Here is a 19,525-nt window from a genome sequence, read left to right as displayed (position 1 = left end):
GCTGGCACCTGGGTTTATTGCAGTGTACAGAAATAAAAAGGTCATTCACACTTTCTCGGCACTCATTTTTGAGCGAGTGAACAAGCACAAAGCGAAGGAGAGCAAGGGCACACTGCAGAATTATGACTGATGGTGCCACAAATGTCCTATCTCTCGCCCCAATGAGTGAAGGCTGCAACAAATCCTGAGGACAGAAGCTAGATAATGTGCCAGAAAAGAGCAAGTAGAAAGCCTTCCTGCAGCTGTGGATTTGTGTGGTGTGTAGATTAACGGTCAGCAAATAATGAAATCTTCATTTTATTAGGTCACCTCTTCCTCTAGATGCTGGAGAATAAAGCAAAATCTTGGGGCCATGTGGCTCTGCCACTAGATCCTTATCCAAGGTGATCCACCCTCCAATCTATTTCTCCTAAGTATCAGCTTCAATTCATGGGGGAAGTTAAGAGAATGAGCCAGTTCTGCAGGACAAACAGAATATGAATGAAGAGGAGAAGGAAGACAAAGGATTAGATTATCTAATCCTTTGGTTAAAGAGCCTGGGGATCACTTCATAAGTTTGTGCTTTACAAAAATGCTGGAAGAGCATTAAACAATAGGAGCTGCGTCCGAACGTGTATTTTGGTAGCAATTTTGCATTTGTTTATTGTTGCGTGTACTGAGGTACAGTGAAAAGTATTGTTGCGTGTACAGCTCAGACAGATTGTTCCGTACATGAAAGGAAAATAGTGGGCAAACATAAAATACACAATGTAAATACATAGACACAGGCATCGGGTGAAGCATAGAGGAGTGTAGTACTACTCAGTAGAGAAGATGTGTGAAGGGATCATATCAGTCCTAAGAGGGTCGTTTAGGAGTCTGGTAACAGTGAGGAAGAAGCTGTTTTTCAATCTATTAGTGCGTGTTCTCAGACTTTTGTATCTGTGCCCGATGGAAGAAGTTGGAAGAGTGAATAAGCTGGGTATGAGAAGTCTTTGATTATGCTGCCCGCTTTCCCAAGGCAGCGAGATGTAGACAGAGTCAATGGATGGGAGGCAGGTTTGTGTAATGGACTGGGCGGTGTTCACGACTCTATAGTTTCTTACAGTCTTGGACTGAGCAGTTGCTATACCAGGCTATGATGCAGCATCTGTAAAAGTTGGTAAGAGTCAATGTGGACATGCCAAATTTCCTTAGTTTCCTGAGAAAGTATAGGCACTGTTGTGCTTTCTTCGTTGCAGCGTAGACGTGGGTAACCAGGACAGATTGTTGGTGATGTGCACCCCATGGAATTTGAAGCTGTCAACCACCGTGGCCTGTTGATGCAGACAGGGTTACGTCCGGTACTTTGCTTTGTGAAGTCAATGACCAGCTCTTTAGTTATGCTGACATTGAGGGAGAGATTGTTGTTGTTACACCATTCTACAAGGTTCTCTATCTCTTGGGTTTTAGCATCCAGCAACAGTATCAAAAAGACATTATTGAAGGACCACTTTACAACTTTGCTGTCCGCCATGGTACTCTAGATACATATGCAGTCGGATCCCCATAACAGAGGCTTTAAAGTGATGCTGTAATGCTTCCATTGATGCTCAGACTGCTATCAAAAAAGCATGGGGTGCCAGTTTATGAACGGCTGTACTCTGACATCTGAAGGATTGGGGATGGGTTCATGAGCATCAGAAAAAGATCCCTGACCTCTGTGGGACAATTAAGCAGGCTTTACAACAGACCACTTCCCTGCTGAGCCAGTGCCCAAGACTAGATAAATGATGGGAATGAATGCAAAGGGTAGCAAAACGTGCATCCTCTGCTCATTCCCTCGGAAAGTTGGATGTATGATAGAAAGTATACAGGGCCTTGTTTCCCATGGAATATCACAATAGGTATAGCTTGCAGCAGATCTTTGATCATTAGATTGATGGTTAAGGGTAAGTGTGACCCTAAACAGTCACCAGCAGTCTGATGCTTATAGCATATGTGGTCTATAAGTAATCTTGCAGCAGTCAGCATAATTTAGCGGTGGCTAAGTGAAGCCTCTGCAGACAGAAGTCTTGCATTTTTATATAGCACCTTTCATGACCACCAGATGTCTCAACCTGCTTTACAGCCAATGAAATATTTCTGAAGTGCAATGACTATTGTAATGTAGGTATTGTTTGATCCTACATTTCTACCTTAGTTGGTTCCTCAGACTTTTTTTTTCTCATCTTAAATCATGTCGGCATGGCTCAGTAATGGCAACCGTATCTCTGCGTTAGGACTTGGGTTCATGTCTCACTCTGGAATTTTGTCACAGAATCTGGCCTGACACTTCAGTGCAACATTTTGTTTTTATTCATTCAAGTGGACAAAAAGATTCAATGGAATTATTTAAGAAGTCGGGAATTCCACCCAGTAGTCAGGTCAACATTTTTTCACCAAAATAACTGATGAGCAGTTTCATTTGCTCTTTGTGGTACCTTGTAGAGTGTAACGTTACAGCCACACTAATACTGACTTAAGTAATTAATTGGTTAGGACTTCCTGAAAGGCTCGATAATTGCGCAACATTCCAAAATTATGATTATATTTTGTATTCAGAATCCCTATAGTATATCTCTCAGCTCCATGTATGATGTCAAGCCTAAAGCAAATTATTGGCAGAAAGAAATGCAAATATGGAATATTATCCAGAAATCCTAACTCATTCATGAAGGAAAATGATACTGATACATGATGATTCTATGAAATATACAACATTACAACACCCCCCCCCCCCCCCCCCCCCCCCAAAGAGGTCTGTTTCAGCAGATTAGAACTTGGGTTTCCCATGAACCAAGCTATTATCAATAAGGCTTCCAAGTGCCTAAAGATATGAATGTCAGTGTGGGACTTTTTATATGAGGCAATTGTTGCTGGCTTGTGCTTTTCTTTCTTGCGCTGCTCACAGGATCTTGCACAACCAGCCCATTGAATATTTTGACATGGGAGACAGAAATAGCCTAAAGACAGTAGTATTTGCAGACTTAAGTGAGGTTCAAAACCAATGCCAGAAATGGCTCAATGGGTTACAACCTTGTTATTGGCCTGGCTGGAATTCTGAATTACACTGTAGGAATGTAAAAAAAAAATGATTTAAAAAAAAGGAAAATACTGCATCTGTGGAGAGAGAAACAGAGTTAATGTTTCAGGACCACATGACTCTTCTTCGAAACAAACAAAAATGGGATTGCAAAAAAAAAAATGCTCACCTGTGAACCTTTAAAAATTATAGGTGGCGACTGCAATGATATGCTGAAGCCAGTACCATTTGGCATGAATTTTGATGATACGGGGATGCTCATAGGGGCAGTAGCCTGTAAAATAAGAAAATAACTGGATATTTAAGTATGTGGTGACAATAACAAAAGAATATTCTGCATTCCATACAGCATCTCAATGGGTTGAAAACATGGATATGCAGAACTGAAAGGTCCCAAAGTTTAATAAAAACTATATCTCTCAAATCTCTTAAAATATTATTCAGCTCCCTCCTGTATTTACTGATGTATCTATCTGTTTTGAAATTTCTTTCACGGGATTTGAGCGTGGCTGGCTGGTCTAGCATTTTTATTGCCCATCCCTAAACGCCATTGAGAAGGTGGCGGTGAGCTCTGTTCCTGAACTGCTACAGTATATATGGAGCAGATACATACACACACTGCTGTCTGGGAGGGAGTTTCAGGGTTTTGACCCAGCGACAGTGAAGGAACTGCGATAGAGTTCCAATTCCGGATGCTGCGTGGATCGAGGGGAACTTGTATCATCTGCCCTTCTCTTTCTAGGCGGTATAAGTTATGGGTTTGGAGAGTGATGTCGAATGAGCCGTGGTGAATTGCTATAATGCCTCTTTGCAGATGGTACACACTTACTGCCACTGTGTGTCTGTGGTGCAGAGAGTGGATGTTGAAGGTGGTGAATGGGGTGCCAATCGAGCGGGCTGTTTTGTTCTGGATAGTGTCAGCTTCTCGAGTATTGTTGGAGCTGCATTCATCCAGGCAAGTCATACTCCTTACTTGTGCCTTGTAGTTGGTAGACAGGCTTTTGGACCAAGACTGTAATGAGGTGAGGAGCTGAGTGGCCTTGGTGGAACACAAACTGAGGTCAGTGGGCAGGCTGTTTCTGAGTAATGCCACTTGATAGCACCATCAGCAACATCTTCAATCACTTTGCTGATGATTGAGAGTAGGCTTTGTCTGATCGGCAGGATCTGTCGGCTGGAGTCCCACAGGGGTCTGTGCTGGACCACGACCTTTTACAATTTATGTCAATGATTTAGCTGAGGAGAGTGAAGGCATGGTAGCTAAATTTGCAGATGACAAAGATATGTAGGAAAGTATGGGGTGAAGAGGACTGATATAGATAGGTTGGGAGAGTAGGAAAACATCTGGCATATGGTGTAGAATGTGGGAAAATGTGAAGCTTACTTTGGCAGGAAGAATTTTTAAAACAGCAGAATATTATTTAAATAAGAATGACTGCAGAATTCAGAGGTGCAGAGTGATCTAGATATTGTGGTGCATGAGTCATGAAAAGCACGTACAGCATGCAATCAAGGCTAATGGAATACTATTCTTTATTAGGAGAGACATTGAACATAAAAGTAAGGATGTTATGCTTCAGCTACACTGGGCATTGGTGAGACCACATCTCGAATACTGTGTGTAATGTTGGTCTCCTTGTATAAGGATGAATGTAAAGTGGTGGCGGCAGTTACTAGCTTGATACCTGGAATGAAGTCAGGATATTAGGATCTTATTAGGATAGGCTGGACAGCTGCTGCGTCTTTTTCCACACGAGTTTAGAAGAGCGAGGGGTGACTTGATTGAAGTATATATGATCCTGAATGATCTCGACAAGATGTGGAAAGTATGTCTTGTGGGTAAGTTCAGAACTAGGGGTTACCGTTTTAAAATTAGGGGGCACCTTTTAGGACAGACCAGGAGAAATCTTTTTTTTTTTGAAAAATATTTTCATTCGCCATTTTCACATTTTCTTCAGAATTTACACCCCACCAATGAACAGTAAACGGTAACGAATATGTCAATCCCCCTACCAACAACAACGATCCCATCCTCCCCCAAACAAGGGCCCACCTGAAAATATAAGCATCAAATAAAACTAAACCTCCCACGGAGAAAAAAAGAAAAAGGAATCTATTAGTACATATTCATCACCCTTCATGAAGTAGTTTTTAAAAAATCAGTTCATGGGATGGGGACGTCACTGACTGGGCCACCCCTTATTGCCCATGCCTGAGGATGTTAAGAGTCAACCACATTCTGTGTGTAGAGTTGTGGTCATGTTAAACTATCTGTTAGGGTTCAGTTTATCTGTGCCCTTTAAGAGTCTTGAAAGTTACAGTGTAGGTCTCACCTAATCACCTTTGCTTTCCTGTCGCTGATCTTCCCTCACAGTTGAAATACCTGATCGCTAGTCTTCTTGTATCCTTTCCAAACCAGGATGCCACCCTGATGGTATGGTGATCAGAATAGTCCCCTAGCTGAGGCGCAAACAGTGCATGCACACTGTTGCTCTCAAGATCAAATTGCTGCAATCTTGCTATTATCACCCCTCTGAAAAACTTAGGTTCTATCCCTTTGGTACTGCATGCAAAGATCTTGCCTGTTTTTAAAAAATAGCTGTTGCACATTGCACTGCTGAGTTCTACAAGCTATCTGCCAGAACTCTTGCATTCCCTCTTTTGTATCCTGTACTCCATTAATACCATTCATCTTATATTCCCCCTTCCTCAGTCTCACCACCCTATAGTGATCCACATTAAAGCAGTCAGAGGCATGCTATGGTATATGGAAGCATTGCAAGCCAGTAAGCAAATACTTTGGGTGGGGGAGGGGGGAGGAAAGAGAAGAGGTGCAAGAAAAAAAAATCTTGCTCATCCAGCAGTGGGAACACTTAACACAAATACTTAGAATCAACTGATATGAAGTTATTTGGGAGAGTACAAGGCTGCAAATTTAAACCCTAAGGTTTTCTGCCACTCAAACAATTAGCCTCTGGCAGGATCTTTCTTGATTCAGAGTTTGGGCATTTTATGTGACAGAGCCGAGTGGTCTGATTTCAAAATCGATCACATCCCAGCTCATTTGAATGTGAAATCCAGAGTTGAAGTGGAATTTGGTTTCCGACTATTCAATTTCAAAAATGATCACCGTCACTGCCAGCTGATAGTAGAACACCACCACTGCTAAATTAGCACAAAACTAAAGAAAAAAGGCTTGTATTTACATGTGGTCTTTTACGATTTCAGGACTTCCCAAGGTACTTTACAACCACAGACATACTTCTGAAGTATAGACAGAAAGCAGTGGAAATGCTCAAGTGGACCAGGCAACATTAGGCCAACTGTGTACTTCCATTATTTTCAGTTTAGGTTTCAGTTTTTTTCAGCACCCACCTATTTTGCCAAAGCACCTTTGAAGTATAGTTAGCATAGGGATGCAGTACAGCAAGAACAATCTACCAATATTAAAACGTCAAGTTTGGCCATCTAATCACTGCTCTCACTTTAATCAGCCATTTCTTTACCCTTTTAACTGTGGCCACGTTCTGCACTTTAGGCGTTCACCCAGGTTTCTTGAGACTAAAATAGAAGAGGTTGGGACATAATAAAAATAATAATCGCTTATTGTCACAAGTAGGCTTCAATGAAGTTACTGTGAAAAGCCCCTAGTCGCCACATTCCGGCACCTGTTCAGGGAGGCAGGAACAGGAATTGAACCTGCGCTGCTGGTCTTGTTCTGCATTACAAGCTAGCTGTCTTAGCCCACTGTGCTAAACCAGCCCCATCTATAAAGGGAGGAACTGACTTAACCAAGAAATATGAATTTCACAAACTTCTGCAAAGTTTTTATTTCTTTTCATGTAACCAAATTAAGATGCTAATTATCTAAGTGTGAGTCAAAACACTGGGGCCCTAGAATGATGTGTGCAACTGATTTAAGTATGTGTTTAAAAATAGTGTGTCTGCAAATTTTCCAATTTATTTTCAATAAATTAGTGAAAATGCAAAAATAGTAGAAAAAAAACTTCAGATGAACGTAATAAGCGATGGGGCAGGAATCAATAGATACCACACAACAAAAAACACGCATTGATAAGTTCCCACAGGAATATATAAAATCTAGTTGGAATTTAGACTCTTTACAAACAGGATAGTAAGTTGCACTCCTGAAATCGGAGTTCTTAAACTCCAAAATGAAACAGCCACTGTAGACTGACAGATTGACTCAAAGAGGAAGTCAGAAAAACCTTTACAGAGATCAAAGTTAATTGAAAGAAACCACTATTGAGGCAGAATGCATATATTATTTTAAAAATAAATTAAGATAGTTACTTAAAGGTTTAAATGATCTGGCATGTGATGGCTTAAATGTGATGGACGTAGAAATTGTTATATATATTCCATATTTCTGACAGTAATGTTACTAAAAACCTTGGTTTAAACTATATACAAGCAATGTGTCTACTAAAGCTGTAATTAAGAAGCCGTAAAAGTTGAGTTAATCATTCACTCCAACCATTTACTTGTTTACAGAGAGATGGCTAATGAAACGTTGTTTTCATTGCAAGAGATTCCCTGGGGGATTGATAATTTGAGGAATTGTATTTAGTCCCAGCTAAACAGGTGATGGGACATCTCATGCAACTAATAGGAGGAGCCAGGTCTGTCTAGTTTACAGTTTTGCCAAATGCTGTTAGGTTGAGCAGAAGTGTCTGACAAGACAGAAGGTTCTGGTTCTTCTCTTGAAAGGGTATCCCTCAAGGTCTCTACACAGAGGATCACGAGAAAACCTGATGTGCTTTGAAAAAAAATTAAAGTGCGCAATCTTTTTTCTGAATTAAGGGGCAATTTAGCATAGCCAATCCACCTACCCTGCACATCTTTGGGTTGAGAGAGTGAGACCCACACAAACACGGGGAGAATGTGCAAACTCCACACGGACAGTGACCTGGGGCTGGGATTGAACCTGCTGTGTTAACTCTATTTATGAAGGTGTTTCCTTTTAAGAGCTGTTTATCAAAGAAATTGCTTTACAATTAACAGTTAGCATGGTTAGTTCATCCTGTGTTTATATTAAAGTGTTTTTTTTAAACACAAAAGATACTGAGGTGAAGTATCCTTTCCTCTCAGTATTACAAAATTGTTTGGGATTGTCATCCTGAATCCAATCACAAGTTGAGGTCTGATCAGGTATCCTAACCAATAGGATAATCAGGTAAGACCAAGTGGCTCATATGAACACTTGATGGGCTGAAGGGTTGCTTTCCGTGCTTCAGCAATCCATGGTTACTGTACTGTATTTTTTGTATGTGGGTCGGGGAGTGCAGAAATGATGAGCCTACTGCCTGTGAGCAATGTTTTCAGATTCCATTTTCTGCAGAGCCTATTGCTGATCAGCATGGTAGCAAGGCCAGGGCCTCGAACACTGTAGCCCCGATATTCTCACCAGTTCCTGTGGTTCAAGGCTCAAAACAAATTACTCCTTCATTTAGGCCGTACTTTACTAGAATTATTTCTAGCAAAACAGGTTTGAGACGGAATAGATTTAATCAATCATTCCTCAGAATCAGATTACCTCAATGGTTAAAAAGTAAATAGGTGCAGGGTGCAATTTGGAGACGTGACTTCTGCCTGCATTCTGGATAACCCTTCTCTCAACCATTTGCAATGAAAACAGATAGTAAAGAGCAAATGTAAAGTGGAGTAAATGAGCCGCCGTGCTTGCGTTCAGAACATCGGCTGCGATTTGCTTAGGGATGTCCTGACGACAAGAACAAGATGCTATATAAAAGCAAGTTTGTTCTTTCTTCCAATAATGTTTGTTGAAATTAATTTTATTAAACTACAAATGCCTTAGCCAATATAGTGTCTGATATTTAAACAAAATCTAAGGCCACAATTTTATGGCCCCTCCTACTCAGCAGGCTATTACAATCCTTCCAAACTGAAAGGAGCTTCAAATGACCTGGTGCATCAGTCGGGGGGGAATGTAGTGGCAGGGTTGTGAAATCTTGGCAAAACTGTATTAACAGATTTATTGTGGAGTTTGCAGCCTTGAAAACCAGGTGACACGCCAGATGGAATATGTAAAAGAAGTTTGCCATCTTTTCATTTTTCCTGATTATTTACCTGATAAGCATGGTCAGTGCGTACATGATACAAATTAGTTGGTGCAGACTGGCTCAAAGGGGTCACTAACGTCTCCTCATTCTTCACCAAAGCTGGATCTGAGCATCCAGAATCCACGCTGGGGAAAGCTGGTGGCATTGTGGTAGTTGGAGACATTGGTGTAAGGCTGCTCAATCCATCGGTCAGTGAATCTACATCCACATCAATCTCGGAGTAGTAGAAGTCTTCTTCACCATCACAGTGATCAGAGTCACCATTTTGCCTGAAACATATGTATGGTCATAAAGGCTTTGCACCATGCTTGGTCATCTATACTGATGCAATTTCATAATTAGCTTAAAGTTAATGAATTAGAGATGACTTTGCGGCACAGTTTTTAGGTTCTGTTCTCCATCCCCACCCCATGGAGACAGGTTTGGAGGTGTATTAATTTAGAGATCGGGGCACAGGTCTGATGGACAGACTTGTTTGAACAAATTTGCTGGAGGCGGGTAAAGAATGGCAGTGGCTAACCACCTTGTGAGGAAATGGTGGTGCTGTGGTAATGTCACTAGACTACTAATCAGAGTCCCAGGCTAATGCTCTGGGGACATGGATTCAAATCTCACCATGGCAGTTGGTAGAATTTCAATTCAATTAATAAATCTGGACTTGAAATCTAGTCCCAGTAATGGCAACCAGGTAAAAATCCATCTGATTCGCTAATGACCTTTAGGGACAGAAATCTACCATCCTTACTTAGTTTGGTCTAGATTGGACTCCAGGCCCAGAACAATGTGGTTGACTCTCACTGCCTTCTGAAGTGGCCGAGCAAACTGCTCAGTTCAAGTGCAATTCAGGAATGGGCAACAAATGTCGACCGTGACAGTGACTTCCACATCCCATTAAAGAATAGATAAGTGAAAGCAGTAATAAGCAATTCAGAGCCTAATGAAAGGAATAGCAAGGATTCAGCTGTTCTGATATTGGAGCAGACCCCTGGCAGGAGGTTGGGTGGCCATCGGAGTCAGTGACTCAATACTCCAATAACAAGGCATCTGCAGCCTAAACAATTCCTTTAGGCAGATTTTCCCTCCAATCGGATGGGGCCTATCGACTTTGCCTCTCTTCATTTGATCTATTTTATGAATGCTTCTGAGGCACCCTCCATTTTGAGCCTCCTCACGCACTCCTTTCAGCCTCAACAGCGGCCACCTCTCCTAGTGAGGCTGCCGGCCTTCCAAAGCTGTGAGCCCTTTGATTGGGTATGCAACCTGAGCAGACTGCAGAGCAGTGGGTGCGGAGTTGGCCAATTGGGAGACCGCCTCCCTTTGGGGTTGGAACCTGGAAATGATTTCTATTCCTGAAAATAAACATCCGCAATAAGATTCTGACCATTTTGCCCGAGCTGACTCTTTGAAAGAACATTTCCTCCTCTTCCTATTTCTCCACACACATTGAAATTTATACCTGTTGTAACTTGCCCGATCAGCTTGTCCTCTCACTTTTAAGAGATTTTGTATCCGGACCTCTAAATCTCAGCTCGTCTATTCCTTTCACAGGTTTACCATTTAGTTTAAGATTATTCCATTTCTTTAGGTAAAATTTTATTACCCCCCTTCCCCATAACAACCTGCTTATATCCTCCTGCAATGTATACCGTACCCTTCAGTTAACTATTTTTTTGAGTCACCGTGCAATATTTACAACTGTATCCTCTATTTCCAAGTCTGGATCATTATAGATCGACCAGAGAAATGGACAGAATATGCAGCTGTGGGGAAACCGGTGCTTAAACCTTTATTCGAAAAACAAAAATCTATTGATCCCTACTTGGTTTCTGGCTCTCAACCAACTTCTAATCTATTCGGTCACAATCCCTTTAAACATGTCCCTTGCCCCAGGTCATTTCTCAAGCATTTTTCGAGAATTTTGCAATGCACCATGTTAATTACAGTAGCACCGTACTGAAAATGGTATGATGCAACTGATGCTTATAAACTAAAAGGTTCTGGAGGACAAAGCAGCAGGTTTACGGTCATACTACAGCCTCACAATTTAAATGTCCAAGTTTCAGACCTACCCCAGATGGAGTGTGCGAACGTGTTTCTGAATCCCAGATGATGTACTCAGAACTTTCCCACAATTCTTCCACAAACATTTAAACATGACCTTCATGGAGTTCTGCAGGAGTGGAACAGATGGAGCAAAGTGAACAAAGTATATCTACTGAATGCTAGTAAACATCACAAGGAAAGTTGAGAGAGACAGCATTCAGAGCACAAAGCTAGGGGCTTTGTAACTTCATTGAAGCCTACTCGTGACATTTCATTTCATTTTCATTACTAGCAACAAGTGCAGGTTGGAGACAGAATCAGGGTCACAGTTTTATGGCTTTCTGCTGACAGGGGAGCGTTGCAGAGTTTGGCCTTTCAGGAATAGGAAAAAGGCTATTACACCCGATCCTGTCCTTGTTTCATAGACAAGTTTCCAATGTCCACGTTTCCATTATTGCAAGGATCTTCTTTGCAGTTGTGAAGGCAATTCCTTGCAGGTGTCTCCATGACAATGTCTCTACCAATGAGAGTCCTCTTGCCAACCAATCAGCACTCTTTTCTAATACAGTATAAGTATTGGCATTAGTATTCTTGCAATTGTCGTGATGAGTGCAAGATGAAAAGCTCTGACAATGTCTTTTTTCAGCAAAACCCTTTATCACTTCTTGGACATCAGCCCAGCGTGTGGCTACAATTAACTGAAAAGGATTTCTAAAATCTATGCTTTGGAGTCACCAAAATTTGAACAATGATTCCAAATTCTCTTCCAAACGTGGATTTCACTTCACCTGCTGGCAGTCTCTGGCCAGTTCCAAGTGGGAGCAGATCCAGAGTGTGAAGTTGTGAATTCCTTGCATACGGTGGGAAAATGAAAAGTAGAAGTGCAGGAATTAAGCTGTAGTTAAAAGTTACAGTTTGAGTCACATAAAATAGCATTGCCCTACAGCTAAACTCAGCCTGCATCAGGGCTAAGGAAGCTGCTGCATGCCAACACAGCAGAAAGAAAAAAGCAGAAATGTGCACTGCCCGATGATGCACCAAGGTAAAAATTCAAAATAAGTTCTAGAACACAGTGGCAATTTTATTATGAAGTTTGTCTCCTTCGTGTGTGGTTCCCCCATGAACGCATAAAAATCGAGACTCTCCGCAATCCCAGCCTTTTTTCTTTCAATGCACCACATTTTAAATATGAGACACTGATGTTTAAGATTCTTGATCTGCAGTGTTTTAACCACATGCATGTAAAACAAGCGGAATATATATTTAAAAAGTAGCAATTACTGCAAAAAATGTAGAGCAGTTAGACCTTCCCATTTCAAGTAATTATTAATCTAGACTAGGAAAGTGAAATAGACATCCCCTCCCATTGTCAACAAAAGAAAATAGCTGCAAGGCGTTTTAGTGAATATGAAAGACACACAAACCCAGCAGTGAACAAGCCTGTTCAACAGCCGAAGGCTCCTTTGTGGTTGGAGCAGAAATTACATTGCTGGGGCAATTCCAAGTGCCAGCCATGTTGCAGCCTTCAAATTAGATTTTAAGCTAAGATTATAAACACACGGCAAAAGAAAGACACACACAAATGCAAGAGAGATGGTTTAAGAACTTTATGCACAGGATTTACTGATGTTAAAAAGATCTCTGCTGTAAATTGCATTTGTAGCTGAATAAAAGAAAGCAGAAATTCCAATCACATTTTCCCAGGAACTACAGGATAAGGCGTGAATGGCTGGATTTCTGCTAAATTCCCATTTCAGTTACCCAAAATTAAAAACAAACTTAAATGGCTTAAAGAACAAGTCCTTGATGAAATACTCACCAAAAATCAATCTAATTTGTGATTGAAAATTAAGAACACATTTGGGTGCATTGACTGAAAAGAAGATGGACAGTATTTACGGGCAGTCAGACAATGACATAAGCCAAGACTTTCTTACATGCATGGCGGAGGAATGAAAGCTCCGATAACATTTCACTAGGCCAAAATGAAAAAAGAAAGCTTGATTAAGTGCAATGGTCTGTTGCATTCAATGGAGTTGCATTACACTCCCAGCAGCTTTTTAAAAAAAAAGAATGGGTGTTGTTCATTTGCTAGCAGGTTTTAAAGCAGCCTGCATCACGAAGAGAATACTCTGAAAACGCTAACAATGTAACCATGCAGGGTGCCAAGGACAAATAGCCTGCAGCTAATACTAAGCCCAAACATAAAGCGCGGTGATAGCATAATTGGTTTTAGAATTTCAGATACTTTGCAGACAGGATAAGTGGTTATTTGTTTATGGTAACACAAATCTTATCTTTTCAAGTTTCCCAACATATGTACGCACATATTTCATTCTACGAACTGTCTTGCAAGACAATTTACCTGATGTTTCTGTCCAGTTAAGCTGTAACGTCCTATAAGCTTTCTAAATCCATACTATAGTAAAAGATAGAATATTTTAAAAGCTTCACGTAAAACTGGGAACAAATCAGTTTTGTAGAAAAACCACATTACGGTGTACAATAACTGTGGATTTCTCTATCTGAAGCACTTCAATCCAAGATCAATTTGCAGTATCTAACAAACACCACTGTCTAAAGCCTTTCTTATTTTTGTTTTTCACTGAAAGGTGTACTCTTAAAAACATTTTGGCAATGTACAAGATTCAGGCGCTATTCTCCTACTCTATTTTCTGCGCAACATCCAACAGACCTGTCATCCCAAACTGACTGACCTAATCTACAAGGCCATTTAAGTTCAACACATGAACTCTACAACTTCCTCAGCACCTGTACCTCAGCCCATACACCACATTCTGCCTCGTATTTGTAATGTGACGCACCCCTCTTTCCTGTCGCAATATGCCCCACGAAGAATGGCACAGCTGTCAGCTATCCCCAGCCAGTACTATTAGGAGAATTCCCTCCCTAAACCTCAGGCATGTTTTGCTATCTATCTCTGAGCTCACCATCCGTTACTCCCCATCCCAATCCCCCCCCCCCCCCCCCCCCCCCCAAGAGATGTTCCTCTATTTTCAATTACTCCCCCATCTTGTAAATCACCGTGGAATATTTTTCTATGTTTAAGAATCCACGTAACTGTAAGCTGTTACTAAAGTATGACTGGGGGGGGGGGGGGGGGGGCGGCGGCGACAAATTACCATGCTAATCTTACCAATTGCAAAATCTTACAAAAATTGAAAAATGTTTGAAGAAAAAGCCCAAAATAGCTGTAGTGACTCTTTCACCTCAGAAGGACATGCTATATGCATTTTGATTAGTATTATAACAGAACATGTAACACAGGACTCTTCAAAACGTACTGAGCACCACAAAATTCTGTAGTCTCCATTACTGAAGAAATCAGTGCTCTTCCTACCAACAGAAACATACATTCTTAAATCACTGGCAGATCTCTCCAATGTCTCGTGTGGTTCTTTACTTCATAAAATGATCTGAATAAGAGCGAGGAGACGTTTTTTTCTTTGGACTAAAATTGAGTTTGGTTGCGTGGAGGAAGAAGAATGAAACCCAGTGATTTCAGGGCAGGCGTGGCACGCAACCAGGGTTGCAAAGCCATTTATTAGAAGAGAAAGAGAAAGGAAAAATAAAACATTAAAAAAAAGTCTTAGTGGTAGCAATTTTCATACCAAGCCAATTAGCAAAACCAGCATGGGCAATGACTCAGTTGGATAAAAGCTAAACACTACATTGGTAAAGAAATTTACAGAGCAATTAAGTGGTTTCTGGTTACACAATAAATTTGCAGGTCCAATACTGAAATTTTAAAGAAAATCAAACCTTTCTTTTCCTGGGAGCAGGTTCTTCAAACAGGAAGTGAGATGCCTCTGGTTCATCAATGCCATCATCTGATTGTCCAGATAATGGCTTAGAGCTGTCACCTGGTAATGGTGGCGATGGTGTGGATGGGTTGGAGTGGTCGCTTGGAATGTCCCAACTCCAATTACCACTGGTAGTGCTGCTGCCATAGCTGGCAGACAAAGTTGGCCCCTCCTTTGACACTTTACAATTATCTAAAAGCAAAAAAGCAAGTCTGACATAGTAAGACGAGATTAAGTAGACATTAACGTAATAGCTACATGACATATAGGACAGAATTCTCCCAAATAAGACTGAGGGCATGATTTGCATGACTTCCAAGTGTAGTAGCAAGTGGTAGTTGCCGGGAGCTTCCTGACCCTCGGCCTGGCAAGGCTATTCAATGTTAATTGGTCCATTTAAAGAGGTCCCACGGATTTGCCAGCACCGTGCGAGACAGCCCGAGCCCCCCCCCCCCCACCGCAACAAGGTCGAGCAGCACTTGCTCAGCCAACGCAGCCAGCTAGCAACAATGGCGCCCAGGAGACACGCTCCAAGACTCGGGATGCAGATCTGGGTAAACATCTAGATTCAGTTGAGGCCAGGAGTGTCCCGTGTACCCGAGGCTCCTGGAGGGTCAGCCATAGGGCAGCCAGTGCTGGCTGGGACGAGGTGGCAGCGGCTGCGAGGGCCGGGATTGTGACCAGGAGGATTGGCCTCTAGTGCCAGGAAAAAGTCAACCACCTACATCACGAGTGAGTAGACACTAATGTCCATCCCCCTCTGTGACTGATGAGTAACGGGAAGCCGATGAATATGGGGTGGCTCTCGTTAATTGTACAGAAATAGGGCTTAAGTGGTGATAATTGGTTTCTTGCCAAGTTACGGCGAGATTCGCCTATAGGAGTGGGCCAGTTGCATCGCAACTGGTGTTCACCCACCTTGTTTCCCTCAGCGAGACCACAACAAGACCGAAGAATCTCCCCCCCCCCCCCCCCCCCAATCATCATAACTCCAGGCCCTGCCCATTAGGTTTAGGAGCATTGTCCCATTGTTCCATCAAGCCCCTCTCTCTCCCAGAATCCTCCCATCCACCTCCTCTCGAAAACACCTCAACCAGCATCGGTCCCCTCCCCCAACTTTTCACTTTTCCTAGGCCTATCGAAACCTGTTCTACCAGACTCTGATGGCCACAGCCCCTCCCCCACCACACTCCGTTCACAGGTCAGCTTAAGACTAGCCAGTGTGGAGGTCTCTGCCCAGGTCTCACTCCCCTCCCCCCACCCAGAAAATCCCCTTCAACACAACCCCAAAGAACCATCATTGCAAACGAAAATTCCAACTTTTACCGTGTCCAAATAGGAAACTTCCACTCATTTAGCACATGCAGTAAAAAATAGAGTCACATATAGTCCTCCACCCCGCCCCCTACCCTCAATCCAAGACCAATTTTCAGTCCCATTTCTCACTTCTATCCCAGTCCTTCTGCCTTCACAAACACCTCCGCCGCTTCCACCGTCTCAAAATAAAAGTCTTTGGAGTTGTAGGTCACCCTCAACTTAGCTGGGTACACTATGCCGAACCACATACTACTGTTATACAGTGCCATCTTCACTCGGCCGAAGGCTGCTCGCATCCTTGCCAACTCCACAGGAAAGTCCTGGTATATACGTATACCAACTTCAGCCCACTGCCCCTTCCGCTTTGCCCAACTCAGGACCTTCTCCTTCACGCGGTACCGACAGAGACAAATAATCATTGCTCTTGGCGTCTCATTCACCTTTGGTTTACGCCTCCACGCCCTCTGAGCCCGATCCAGTTCGTACCGAGGGGGATCTTTCCTTCTCACCCCCCCCAATAGCTCCGCAAACATCTTTGCAAAATACTCCGTCAGCCTGGGGCCCTCCACCCTTTCGAGCAGGCCCACGATCCTTAGAATTTGCCTCCTAGATCGGTTTTCCAGGTCCTCCATTTTGGCTCGCAGACCCTTGTTAGCCTCCACCACCCTCTGCAGCTCCTTACCCATCAAGGTGAGTTGATCACTGTACTGCGACAAGGCCACTTCCACTCCCTTCAATTCTTGAGCAGGAGCCATCCATCGTGCAACCTCCTCCTACATGCTGCCACCGGAAGTCGTCCAGCTGGATATTCATTAATTTTAGTATGTGTGTTGATTACCTAAAAAGGACTAATCTGTAGATTTCCATCTACTCCAAACCAGCCTTTTACAATGGACATTATTGCTGAACGAAAACATAGAACATTACAGTGCAGTACAGGTCCTTTGGCCCTCGCTATTGCGCCGTCCTGTGAAACCCCTCTAAAGTCCTTCCACACTATTCCCTTATCGTGCATATGCCTATCCAATGACCATTTTAATTAGTTTAGTGTTGGCGAGTTCACTACTGTTGCAGGCAGGGCATTCCATGCCCTTACTACTCTCTGAGTAAAGAACCTACCTCTGACATCTGTCCTATAACTATCTCCCCTCAATTTAAAGCTATGTCCCCCTCGTGCTGGACATCACCATCCGAGGAAAAAGGCTTTCGATGTCCACCCTATCTAATCCTCTGATCATCTTGTATGCCTCAATTAAGTCACCTCTTAACCATCTTCTCTCTAACGAAAACAGCCTCAAGTCCTTCAGCCTTTCCTCATAAGATCTTCCCTCCATACCAGGCAACATCCTTGTAAATCTCCTCTGTACCTTTCCAATGCTTCCACATCCTTCCTATAATGTGGCGACCAGAACTGCACGCAATACTCCAAATGCAGCCGCACCAGAGTTTTGTACAACTGCAACATGACCTCATGGCTCCGAAACTCAATTCCTCTACCAATAAAAGCAACACAACGTACGCTTTCTTAACAACCCTCTCAACCTGGGTGGCAACTTTCAGGGATCTATGGACATGGACACAGAGATCTCTCTGCTCGTCCACGCTACAAGAATCTTACCATTAGCCCAGTACTCTGCCTTCCTGTTATTCCTTCCAAAATGAATCACCTCACACTTTTCTGCATTAAACTCCATTTGCCACCTGTCAGCCCAGCTCTACAGCTTATCTATGTCCCTCTGTAACTTGTAACATCCTTCTGCACTGTCCACAACTCCACCGACTTTAGTGTCATCTGCAAATTTACTCACCCATCCTTCTACGCCCTCCTCCACAGTAGCGGCCCCAAAACAGATCCTTGTGGTACACCACTAGTAACTGGACACCAGTCAAGGACATTTCCCATCAACCACCACCCTTTGTCTTCTATCAGCTAGCCAATTTATGATCCAAACTGCTAAATCACCCTGAATCCCATGCCTTTGTATTTTCTGCAATAGCCTACTGTGGGGAACCTTATCAAATGCTTTACTGAAATCCATATACACCACATCAACTAATGGTTACTGAGAAAACAAATCACGAAAATAATTTAATAATAAACATTGCAAGGCATTTTAAAAGTCTGATTGAATTGCAGAAGGAGATGCAGTATTAGATTAACAGGTTAGTCTTGGGTTTTAAAATTGAACATGGATCAAACAAGGAAGGAACAGTACTGGATCGCAGAATAGGAAGATGAAGAGAAAGACTTGCACTTGGACTGCCTTTCATGGGCGTTTCAAAGTGCCTTATGGCCAATGAAGTACCCTTTTGACTGTTATAATGTAGGAAATGCGGCAGTCAATTTGCACACCGCAAGCTCCCCCAAACACCAATGAGATAATGACCTGACAGACCTTATTTTTATTCCTGATATTGACCGAGGGTTAATTATAGGCCAGGACTCCAGAGGTTATTCCCTTGCTCTTCAAAATAATGTCACAAGATATATTATGTCCGGCTGATAGGGCATGGGTTGACCACCTCTTCCCAAAAAGTGGCAATTTTGGAATTGTGAAAGATGCAGTCCACAAATAGTTAAAAAAATAAATTGGAAAAATTATTCTGCAGCTTTCAACAGGAGAAAGAAAGGTGCGTTTCCTGACCAGTGCTGCCTTGTATAAACTTGAACAGGTTTGTCTGAAACTGCTCTTGTGTGCTTGAACTATAGGTGTTAACCTGTTTTTTTAAAAAAACAGGTCAGCACCAGTAGCTCATAGCAGAATTCAAGCACGTTTAATTAATCATAAGCAAACAGCTTGGATGGGAAAATATATTCCATTGTACTTTATACGATTTCCTTTCTTCCGCTTAATTTCGCATTTAAACTTTCTTCATTTTAGCGAACAAGACTCAGCATCTCCCTCAAGTACTTTCGTGGACTATCTCGACTAATAACAAATAATTTTGGCAGAGCAGTGCAGGTCAAAGCAATGCTACATGGAGGGAGACTGCCATAGATATCCTCTCCACCAGGGAGCTCTTAGATAAGAATAAACTTCCAAAGCTGCTGGAATGTTTCGATATTACCAACCACCCTGAGAAAAGTTTGGAACAAATTCTGTCAGCGAGTAGAATTTACTTTGCCAGTCTAAACCTCTTGAGGGGTCATCTTGTTGGTTGAAATATTGCAATAAGCATCTGTTTACATTGCG

At 42.3% G+C, this 19,525-nt stretch overlaps 1 protein-coding gene across 3 annotated transcripts in view; it reads right to left on the bottom strand.

Moving 5' to 3' along the window:
• The window catches only part of LOC119969565 (zinc finger protein 704-like), a 114,415-nt gene that overhangs the window by 5,547 nt on the left and 89,343 nt on the right, over positions 1-19,525 (bottom strand). For 2 of the 3 annotated variants that reach the window (XM_038803332.1, XM_038803330.1), the window contains exons 4-7: positions 14,974-15,206; positions 11,217-11,317; positions 9,155-9,416; positions 3,213-3,317 (exon numbers count right to left, since the gene is read on the bottom strand). In XM_038803332.1, the coding sequence (XP_038659260.1) occupies positions 3,213-3,317; positions 9,155-9,416; positions 11,217-11,317; positions 14,974-15,206 (701 nt within the window). The remainder of the gene's footprint in view (positions 1-3,212; positions 3,318-9,154; positions 9,417-11,216; positions 11,318-14,973; positions 15,207-19,525) is intronic. The other variant, XM_038803331.1, reaches the window with a different exon arrangement.

This window comes from Scyliorhinus canicula, chromosome 7 (genome assembly GCF_902713615.1).
Source record: "Scyliorhinus canicula chromosome 7, sScyCan1.1, whole genome shotgun sequence".
Taxonomy (NCBI): Eukaryota; Metazoa; Chordata; class Chondrichthyes; order Carcharhiniformes; family Scyliorhinidae; genus Scyliorhinus; species Scyliorhinus canicula.
Note: the sequence above shows the minus strand (reverse complement) of the source record. Positions and strands in the feature narration are given on the sequence as shown.